General features: G+C 32.6%; 1 protein-coding gene across 1 annotated transcript in view; it reads right to left on the bottom strand.

Moving 5' to 3' along the window:
• The window catches only part of LOC123713951 (dynein beta chain, ciliary), a 31,267-nt gene extending 26,349 nt beyond the window's left edge, over window positions 1-4,918 (bottom strand). The window contains exons 1-7 of the mRNA XM_045667857.1: window positions 4,868-4,918; window positions 4,482-4,655; window positions 4,272-4,417; window positions 3,554-3,680; window positions 1,817-1,846; window positions 583-828; window positions 57-281 (exon numbers count right to left, since the gene is read on the bottom strand). Of these exons, the coding sequence (XP_045523813.1) occupies window positions 57-281; window positions 583-828; window positions 1,817-1,846; window positions 3,554-3,680; window positions 4,272-4,417; window positions 4,482-4,619 (912 nt within the window). The 5' untranslated portion in view covers window positions 4,620-4,655; window positions 4,868-4,918. The remainder of the gene's footprint in view (window positions 1-56; window positions 282-582; window positions 829-1,816; window positions 1,847-3,553; window positions 3,681-4,271; window positions 4,418-4,481; window positions 4,656-4,867) is intronic.
• Window positions 4,919-11,758: the final 6,840 nt, after the last annotated feature.

Raw genomic sequence — 11,758 nt, 5'->3', positions numbered from 1 at the left:
ACTTTTTAAGGTATATCTTTGATATTTCTATATACTAATAATAGAAAAAGAGTTACCTTAAATTCAGTATCAATTCTATCAAATCTCTCAGAATCTTCCGGTAACTGTTTTCTAATATCCTCAGAACTCATAAAAATACTCTCTAAATGAGTCCACGTCCTTTGCACTTCAAACCAAACAGTTATAACCTGATCCGCTATAGATAATTTTTGTTGCCAACTTGAAACTTCTTCTAAGAAGTGCGCTATGAACTTGGACGTTATCAAGTTTTGCAACTGAACCTAAACATTTCAAATATTTAATTACAAACCACTTAAACCAAAAATTTGATAAATGTATGATGATGACCCCTGATTTGATAAATGTAAAAAACAGAATTCTGAACTACCTTCTAAAACCGATTCATTGTAAAAGACAAAACTTTGCAACTAACAATAACAACATCATTAAGGGTCTAATACTCGCAGAATAGTAGTCGGTATCAGCCATTATATAATTATCATAATTAGACCAGACCACCAGACTACCACCTACCTATCAGACTAGTATTTCCTCAGTTACGCATTATAGTAATAAAAATACCTGATTTTCTTCTAATGTTTCGATCAGCTCTTCACTTGCTCTTAATAAAATACACCCAGTTCTCGCATGCACCTCTTGTTCAAACTCCATCTGACTCCATGTTGTGTTAAGATCTTTAAGTATTTTCTCCATGGACATTTCCTTGACAGCCTTATCAACAATGTTTTTTACCTCTTCCTCAAACTCGTGTAGGTTTAAGGCCAGTAAGTCTGCTAATGTTGTATTTGTATCCATCACTATTCGTACCTATATTAGTATTATTATTATTTCTCTTGATAGTCTGATGATCTGTAGCTATCTTAATAATAAATATTTATTTGCTTTGGATGACAAAGATTCCATTCTTTTTAGTAAACTAATTTTAGTAATAACTAACTTCAACAACTAATGTTAAAAAAAGATGGAATTAACAGTTTACGCGTATGCTTGTCCCTCTGATAAAATATAAAAATAATAAATCAGTGGCGCTACAACCTTTACAGATTCAGATTTCTGTTTCATTATCATTTGTTAATAGGCAAGTAGGTGGTCAGCCTCCTATGCCTCATCAGGTGTGCATCACGCCGTCGACTTTTTGGTTCTAAGGCAAACCGGTTTCGAGTGAATGTTAAATGCGCACATAGAAAGGACATTCCATTTGTGTACAGCCGAGGATCGAACCTACAACCTCAGAGATGAGAGTCGCTGTAGCTACTAAGCCAACACTGCTGCCTCTGATAAAACCTGCCAAATAATTTGCCTACCTATAGTATATATAGTACTGAGGATACTGTTTCTTTGGCCACAGAATCTAAAAAAAAATGCCGTTCTGCCCAGAAGTCATTAGACTGAGGCAGGGATGTTAAAGAGAATTTTTCTCTCGTCCTTGAATATAATTCGTTCAAGCAACTTATACTTATACTTTTAACGTGGTAATATATATTGGGCGATACTCAGATTGAGGGGGCTGGAATGGTCAGTACCAAGGCCAATACTCGTTAAGTAAGCGATTCAATAAGGTATAAGATAATAGTATGCGATACTAGTCAATTATCATTACGGTCATAAGTTTTAACAGCAAATGCCCTGGAGATTCTTGTTTAGAATATCGTTTATCATCTTTTAGCCTAAAAGCACCAAACCCTTACTTTTCCTGTTGACTCAAGTAAATAAAACTGTATATGAAACATTCATAGTGTGCATTCACATAAGCGTGGTTAGATTATGTATTATTTACACAAATTTTCATACTTACTGTGAGTTCAGGTGGCAATGCAGCTAAGCTCTGCGGAGTAAACATATTTACATTCTCAGAACAATCACACCAAGATGCAAAATATTTACAGGATAACCATAGTTATCCAAGATTTCAGAATGAAAAAGCATCGTCGACATATACAGCCCGAAATATAAATTCACAAACTTGATGCGTGGTTGAAATTTGTGCTAATTTTGATGTACTAACTTCTCTATAATAGTATCACACATTAAACAAAAATACGAACGGATAAGAATCGGAGCGTACAGTGCGAACGGAGCGTCGTTATTTACGAAATGCCGATTGGATGCTTCCACTGCATTCGGAGTCACCATCAGCAATTTAGGTTTTAAGCAATAGACATCGTCTATTAACTTGTATATGCATAAAGGAGGCTAGTGACAACTATATTTTTCTCATTAACAGTATTTTATCAGAAGATGAAGGGAGAAACGAGAGGAAACGAAATATATCCAATAACGCATAGAAAAAGACTCCGCGTTCACTGTGATGACGTCATCAGTTCACGCGCAGAAATACCGATCTATTGCAATAAGTACCATAAAAATACCTATATGTAACCATCATTAATTTATTGTAACGATTACGAAAATATTATATTTAAAGTAACTTCATTAAGACTATTTTTAGGCTTATTAGTCCATCAAACTTAACATTAATTTAAAATTTAAGGCATTACATTCAAGCACCCACATCATCAACATGCTACACCCGTGGATAAGAGTCATCGCGATAACCTAAACAGGTAACTTATCATACATATATTTAAAAAAAATGTGTGTGTGTACTAGTGTACACACGAAAGAAGTAAAACTTCTTTATGACGTTATTTTTCGAAAAATTGATCTCCTATATCCAACATTACAGATATTGGTTAAATACAGTTAATATAGATGAAGTTTAACAAAAGGCTTTTATTGTGTTACTACTAAGATTATTACAGAATTTCATGAATTTTAATAGAATTATTACTATCATTGGTAATTATATATTTTTGTTATTAATGGCTTCGAATTATTCCGAATCAACCGTGGTAGGGACAAGAAAAATATTGCGCGTAACGGAAAAATATGACGGTATTTTTTTCCAATGCCGACAAAGAAGTTTCACTTCAATAATAAATAAAACTTTCAAGTAGCCTTAGACTTCTCATTTAAAATTTGTATTTAGTATTTACTTTTAGTTTAGGTAAATAATAAAACAAACTAAAGTTTTGAATCGATCGAGGCCTATTATAGCTGTACCGTAACTGTGTAATAATGAAACGTTTTATGTATAATAACGTTCGTTACGATCACAGAGAAATCGTAGTCACTATTAATATAAAAAATAAGTACACTATTTTATATAAAAATAATTTTGGAAATAGCGATAATAATAATGTGAATTAAAATATATTGGAATAAGAATTGTTTCAGTGTTATAACTATATTGTATTTGTTTTGCAATGGTGCTTATCTATTCTGTATATTTATAAAGATACATGCAACATTCGAATTTTCATACAAAATTTTGTGCAAAATGTTTGAACCATTCCAAGCTAATATAAGCTGTTAGGAAAGAAAACCAATAGTTTTTAATCCTGGAAGATTTTTGAAAAAAAATGTATCTATTTTTTACGAATTCACAATTTATAATATTTGTATATAATAATTATTTACACAATGTATATTTATTTACAACGTATTTACAGATATATAAGTATGTATATACCTTTGTAGTTTTCATTAATTGATCCCAATGTCGTTCCCTTATAGCTGGATTTTGTAACTCACCCACCGCCCTTAGTGATGTCAGCATATTCTTAACAGTTGCTTCCAAGTTTACATATGTGTCCCAACTGAAAAATATAAGTTTACAAAAGTGAATAAATCATAAATAAATTTATCGTAACAGGAAAGTAATCTTTAAAATGTGTATTATTGTGCGTCTCAATTCATCTTACATATAAAACCAAAATTGTATGAGACATTTCATTTAGCACGCTAAAAACATCTAAAATAAATATACTATTTAAAAAATCTTCCCGTCGATAAGTGGCAATCATCGCAACCCATGGTCACCTATTCTTAGTGAGAGCGTTGCCGGCCTTTGAGGGAGGAGTACACTCTAACTTTGAATAGTTGGAGGTCGTATCTATCAGACCCCCCGTGAGGGTCTTGCCTGATAAATCCCTTCACAGTCGATTCCACAGTTCGCTAATTCGTAAATGAAGGTGCCTTGTGAAACGGACTGTAGAAGACTTATATCTGCTGCAATTCCGAAAATTTAGACACCTCGTCCATCCAGGTCGGCCTACCGACGCTCGAGTTTTTCATACATTTACATTTATACGTGCAACTGTTATGTCACCGCGCTACCCTCCTTAATACGTATAAGCAAAATACTTTGAAATTTATACACATACACAAAAACTGAAAATAATTCTTACCTTCTCATTTCCTTATCAAGCAGACGGATTTCCTTAGCGAACTTCTTACATTCAATATCCATATTTTCCACATCAATTTTCCGCCATGGAGTCGTTTTCCAGTCTTCTATGCTTGTCCTTACAATGTACACGTAATCCCAAAGTTGCTGAAATTATACGTGTGTTAGGTTACTGTCCATGTGTGCGATTTTTTAACAGTATTATACTCACTTTTAACATGCGTAACTCCTTCCTGCATTGTTTCAATAATTTAAACTCTGGTACATTCACTTCGAATAGGGATCCCGATTCTTGTATACCCTTCATTTCTTCCTCTAAATAAAGCATTTCCTTGTCAACTCTAGACATTACGGCGTATGGATCATCGCATTCATATTTGAAAAACTATAAGAATAAAATTGGCATGAAGCTAAGCTGTAAGCATATATTACTAATAATGGTTGAGGGTACTATTAAGTATAGCTTTGTTTTATATCTGACTAAAGGATTTCTACAATTTTTTAGTAGTAATTTAAAATTGTAAAACAGAAATTCTAAGTATTGCCACGGATTGACTTCAGACAGTATTTTTAATGTATAAAGAAAAGTTAATATACCTCATATTGTATTGTCTTTTGTTAACATAGCTTTTACACATAAGGAAAACACTTTTTAAACGGATTGAAGCTATGTATTATTATTATAAACTTATAATTATTTACATAATTTTAAATTTTCGGACGTTTCGCGTGCTTTACAGCGTGCGTGGTCACGGTGACTGAAGACAAAAGGTGTTGAATGTCAAAAGTATCACAGCTGTATAGAAAGTTGTGTTATCTGTATTTAGTCAATATCGACTCCGGGGAAATAAATAGGGTGTTTTCTTAATACCTCATATTTCTTAAACACTTCCCGATAATATATAACATGGGTATCAAATTTTGTTATTTTCTTCCTTATACAGGTAACTTCAGCTGCCTGTAATGGCGCCACCTGTTGCTTTACCGTGAGAGCCAATTTCTTTGAAGCTTGCCACTGTTCTGGTAGTTCCTATAAATATTTCAGTAATTAAATTGATACAAATAAAACGAAATGTATTCCTATGTTCTACAAATAAAAATCCCAAACAGAAACTAATCTGAATGTTCTTGATGTGTGCGTGGTAATTAGGTGGATACGAACGACAACTACTCATAAGGCTGTTATTGAAATTAATAATATAAATCGTACTGGATTTTTTAAAATAAACATTCAGTATAGAAGTACTTGTAACAACACGTTGACTTCTTCTGGAATATCCATGTCATAGAATTTCAGTAGTTCAATGGTTTCAGTGAGTGGATGAAACATATCATCTGTAGTTACAGCACGATCTTTGACATTCATTAAGTATCCCATGACTGTAACTAGAGCCTCGTAGTCTCCTTCAGGTACAGGTTGGAGTAGTCCTAGAATATTGTCAAAAGAGTTTTAATGGGTTACTCAAATTGTGGAATTAACGAGGAAGATATCGCTTATTAACTATAAGATTACACGCTTAAAATTAAATGCACAATAGAATATATAATATTATGTAACAAATTTCAAAGTTTTTTTTTCAATGTCATAGAATCAATATTATAGAAATTAGAAAATTTGATGAATATGCTACCTAATTGTTTATATATAATTTAAAATAAACTGCAAAACAGTCTTAACAATCTATGAGCAGTGCCCTTGCACGTTGAGCAAAGCGGTATGGTACTATCATTTTCTTAAAACAGTAAAGGACATTTTCGACCTCCTATAACTTCGTTGTGGATAAAATTAGAAACCTGAATTTTGAATGTGCAGTCAATGCATTTATTAAAAAAAAAATGTAATACTGATATGGTCCTGATAAGATGTTGCCAGGCTACCTACTTACGTAATAACTTAAGTAGGGACTGAATAAATTGACCGACTTGGTATTACATGGATATCAAAACTTTTTACGTAGAAGAACTGTGTGGCGAGACTTGCTTAAAATCACTCAGTATGAATCGATAAACAATATACGATTAGAATGCTTGATTCAAAGACATCAATATTAAAGTACCTTCGTCTGCCTCTCGTATAAAATTTCCCAAATCTGTCAAGCTTGAAGTAACATTTTCAACCAAATGTTCTTTGTACATGTTGCCCCATTTTCTTACGGTATTCAATAATGCTTGTCGGAACGGTCTTACATCTACCTGAAAGGAATAAACATATTTTGCATTACTGTTTCAATGGAAGATAAGACACTTCTGTATTTGGTTCGTTAATTCATGTTCAAAGATAAAATCTGCGATCTCTTATAGCCATATCCCAGAAATTAACCCCAGGTAACAGTAATTGTTTCGCCAAGAATCGCACACAATACCTAAGGTAACAGAAGCGATTACAGAACCCTTTACTTCTCTCATAAATGGTAGAGGTAACGAAATGAGCCTTACTTGAAACCACGAATTAAAAACTTTATAGGGTTCCATATCTTCAATGTCCATATACAAATTTTCATAGTGATCAATTTGTTCCCTGAAGGCTTCCATTTTAGGTGGAGATGGGACTGGCGGTTGAACATCTTTGTCTTCGGAACCAATTTTATCTATTTCCTCTGGTGTCAGTATCCTGCCATATTCTAGGAATATTTCCATTATGGCGTCTCGCTCTTCTAACCACAAGTAGGAATAGTTTTCGAATGTTTTGCAAAATTCGTTTGCTTCTTCTATAACCTGAATTAAAAGTTGTCTCTTAGCTTATTTACCAATTAATATCTATACTATTAATATTATCTACATCTACATTTACATTGTCATATAATTACATACCCGCTCAATGCCATCAAATATGTCTTCTTTCATTTCGATTACATCGTGATGATTAATAATCTGTTCATAATATGAATCAGTCTTCTGTTTATCGATTCTTTCTATTAATGTAGACATTTTTAAAATATCATCTATAAGGTTATCTATAAGAGCGGTAAAACCCTTTTCATCATTGGAATCTAATGTTGGAGAAAACACCATATCCGGTTCTAAAAGTTCCAACTGTGCTTCAAATAATGATGCTAACTTATTCTTAGGGTTCATGTGTTCCGATATGTAGCCCATACTGAAAAATGTAAAAGGCGTATTGAGCTTTTCAAGAGTCTTTTCGAAAAACTTTATATACAAAATTTCAAACTTGAGTACGTATGGGTTTGACACATATATGCTTCATATTAAAAGGCAAATAAACAATTGGCATTTACCAACAACTGGCATGAACGCATTTAATACCGACAATTAAGTTGTTATGTTGGTTTATGCTATAAAATTATTAACTCACCTGCAAGCAATCGATTTAAACAAGGCCTCTTCAATCAAGCCATCAATAAAACCGACATATGCAAGCCATTTTACGCTATCCTGGCTTTCTTGCATACTAAATAACTGCATGTTTTCATCCAAGAGCGTTTTAATGCATGCTGCACTAGTTTGTATGTCGCTATATCTTTTAGTCGTTCGTTCTTTACGATCTTCTAAATTCATCAAGGTGTCCTGAAAGTTACATCATTTTACAGAGATCCCACCAGTAATCCTTACGCATTTTACTTGTATACAAGAACACTATTAATAGTTTATTATTTTCAAGAATATATAGTTTGTAGATAGCTTTAATGAAATTAATAAGAAATTATACATAGGATACAAGCCTTTTTCCCTTCTTTCCTTTCAAAAAGCGGTTGTGTTGACCAAGTCTTCAGTACAGCCTTTATTTCTTTAAGATTATCTTGAATTCTGGACATTCGATCGTATAAACTTCCTACCAATTTATGTAGTTCTTGCAAATAATTCCATAAGTCTATAAAAGTAAACCTTTTAATTGGCGACCAAGTTTAACATTTAATTGATAATAAGGAAATAGTCATATTGAACATTACCATTTGAATTCCAATTGAGTTCGTGTTGCGCCATTTCAATTCTATGATCAATCGCTTTTATTTCGTCTTCAACTAAATCAAATTCTACTTTTTGACTGTTTCTGTGTATTTGATTATACCAATCTGTAGTGATTCCCAAGTTTATTCTATACTGACGAAATGTTTCTTGCTTCTCAAACAGTTCTAAACTTTCATGAGGCAAATCTTTAGACATTTCTGGATTCGATCTCAGATGATGCACTTCTTTCATGAGATCTAATAACTAAAAATAAACACAAAGTTTAATAAAAAATCTTCCTATGAATTTAATGAATATTAATTAAATGATTATTACTTCGGGACTGAAATTCAAAATGAGATCTGGACCTTGTCTCGTTATAATTGGATTGTTTGTCTTTTCTTCCACAATCTTAGGAACGGTCAATGTCCATTCGTTAAAATACTTTCTCTTGAACTCATTTATATCTTCAATCAACTTTTCATACCTTTCAAAAACCTTGACAGCATCACCGCACCCTTTTATCCTAAGTTAAACAAAATAATTGTTTTAGGGATTTATGTCGTCTGATGTAATATGTATATTTTAACTACTGCAATAGATGAACAACAGCCGAATAATCAGCTTTCGCAATTTGCCCCACCCTGATAACTTACGGGTGCGGCAAATTGCGAAAGCTAGCTATAGGCTTAGATATCCTTGTAGCTAGCATCGTCATATACAAAAGTCCGCCTGCAATGGGCGGAAAGTAATCGTCCACCTCCATATGACCGTACTTCTGTTGTCGATTGCTTTGCTCTTTAAATAAATCCTTAAAAAAAACCAATATATTTAATGCCGTCTTTTAACAATATACCTATAGGATTGTTTTTACGTACTTCACAAATAGATAGTTCTTTATCCAATAGCACTATGATTTCAACATACTTGGCGGTGAATTCATTTTTAATTAATGGCCTTTCTAACACAGATCCAACTATATCAATAAGCTGAAAGTACAAAACAACATGAATTTATATAGTTTTCTTGTATATAATCATATGTATACAAATCTATACTTACCTTGAATATTGCTTCCAAAGTTGTACAGTTATCAAACGATTCTACCAAAACAGTTGATAACTTTAAATCTAAATCAATAATATTATCTTGAAACTCTTTAAAGTCTTCATTAAATCTCTCATCATCAGGATCTAAGACGTCATAGGACTTCGATGCAAAGCTATGGAAGTACGATTCAAATTCTCCAGAGATATCTCTTATTTGACCACCTAAAACTCTGCCTTTCATACCACCAATTTCTATCTTCTCCAACTTTTGAAACTCTAGTACCGTTTTGAAGAACCACTGTATTGTATTTAAGCGCTCTAAGAATTTGTTCATTCTCTCGAATACAACATTTGGATGGAACGTCCAAAGCAGTATAGCTCGATTTTCAAAATATTTGGGAATATTCTCTTTGAAATAGTCAAACGTATGGCGGAAGTTTTTGAGAATGTTAATTGTCATTTGAATTCGTTGCCTCGCTTCGTCTATATCACTGTGAAACAGAGTACTTGGGTCCAAACACTTTTTAGCCTAAAATAAGATATTTTATAAGTACCTATTTTTAGGTAAGATAAGGTGACTTTTGGTTTACCTGAAATATTATCAAATTGCATATTTGCTTGATTAGAACCATGAGCTTGGACGAACTGCAGTAATACTTTGAGTCACGCCAAACCATGCATATTACGTGAAGTAAAGGTCTAAATAAAGGCTGACATTCAGTAAAATCGGTGTCATCAAGCGCTTGAAAGTGCTTTTCTAAAGTCCGAAGATACATATCAATTTCTCTAGCTTCTGCTAAAGCTAAAAAAAATTAACCTCCTGTATTAATAAAAATAAGTTCTATATTAATTAAACGAGTATGTTTTATACTCGTAAATCAAACAAAACTGAATGGGACTAGTATTTGTCGATTACAATACAATTATTTATGGTATTCCGGCGCAATATCGAGTTCTTAGTTAACAGGTAACTTCTTAGTATTAACTCCTTATTACTCACGTAAACGTTTTCGTTTCTGACATTCTGATAAAACACACTAACAACATAATGAAATCTCATATAAATGAATAACTGAAGTGAAGGCACTTAATAAAGACTCAATAACAAGTTTTACAATTATAATAATTTATTAGAATTGCATTAATTAATATTTGGTACACAAGGTATTATGAAGGATGTATAACGTTTTTATGCAAAGAGGAAACGTTTATCATATGAATTAATTTAATTAACACTTAGGTATTGAGAGAAAATCTAAAATTCAAAGACAGAATAATATATAATAAGAGATTTCTAATACTACATATTGATCATATATACCTGACACTATATTCTTGAACAAACGGCTAAAACAAGGATAATACGCAGAGTTGGTTTTTTCCAATATAACGGCCATGCACCGAACTCTTTCCATTCGCAATTGATCATATATGTAATTAAGATTGCTTAATCTTGATCTCCAAAATGCCAATTCTAATAAACATTCACAAACTTATTATAACTTAATAACAATTTATTAAAAGAAATTATATGCTGATGATAGTTCTATGAGTCAGATATTTGTACACATTGAAGGTACAGTCTACGACTATTATACTGGATATTTTAAGTTCGACAGATTAAGTCCCATACTAAGTATAAAATATGTTCGGTAACTGTATAAAACAATCCATAATATTTTTTCTTAAATAGGAGATTTTTTGGTGACGTGACTTTTTTAAAACTTTTTTGACTTTCTTATTCAATTACCACCATCGTTAGTTGAAGTGTTTGAAGTTTTTGAGAAACGATTGTTAGCGGTAGTTGATCTAGTTCTTAGTGTAGGAAATTAAACATTTCAACGATGACTTAATTCACTATAATTTACTTCACTGCTTTTACGTGAACTGTATAACTTCAATCTTGTACAAAGGAATCGCCCATGCGCATGTGTCACAACCTCTTTTATAATCACAACTTCCCTACTTCGACTCGGCCATACCACTTCGGGCAGATGGCCGAGTCGGAGTAGGGAAGTCGAGTCGACATCGAGTCAATTCGTAAACAATCGAACGAATCAAATGAATAACTATTGCACATGGGCTCTTGTAGCAAGATTCTTAAGCATATGTTTCATAAAAATGTTTAGAATTTAAGAAGCTAACAGGTTTTAGCAGCTATTAGGTTATTTTAGATAGTAAGGTTAAAAAAAGGACAATCTAAACAATTACAATGATAACTAATAATATCGCATACCGACGTTTGGTTGAGGATTCTGTCCATTTTCAAAAGCTTGAGCAGAATCTTCCATCATCACATCATTTATTTGCTGAGCCCACTTGATGACTACACCTTCGATTGCGCTTTTTAAGTATAAGTCAACCTCTTTTCCCAATAACATTTCTTTTTCAGCTTCATGGACAAGTTCGACGCCTACCGGCATCGGTAAGACTGTCTGTCCACTTACTTTTCCTTTAACCTTTTTAATATAACAAAATAATCATGATTGTACTCTACTTACAAAACAGTAATTAAAATTATACGTCCATGATA

Source organism: Pieris brassicae, chromosome 9, assembly GCF_905147105.1.
Source record: "Pieris brassicae chromosome 9, ilPieBrab1.1, whole genome shotgun sequence".
NCBI lineage: Eukaryota > Metazoa > Arthropoda > Insecta > Lepidoptera > Pieridae > Pieris > Pieris brassicae.
The sequence above is the reverse complement of the archived record's forward strand: the minus strand, read 5'-3'. Positions and strand labels throughout refer to the sequence as shown.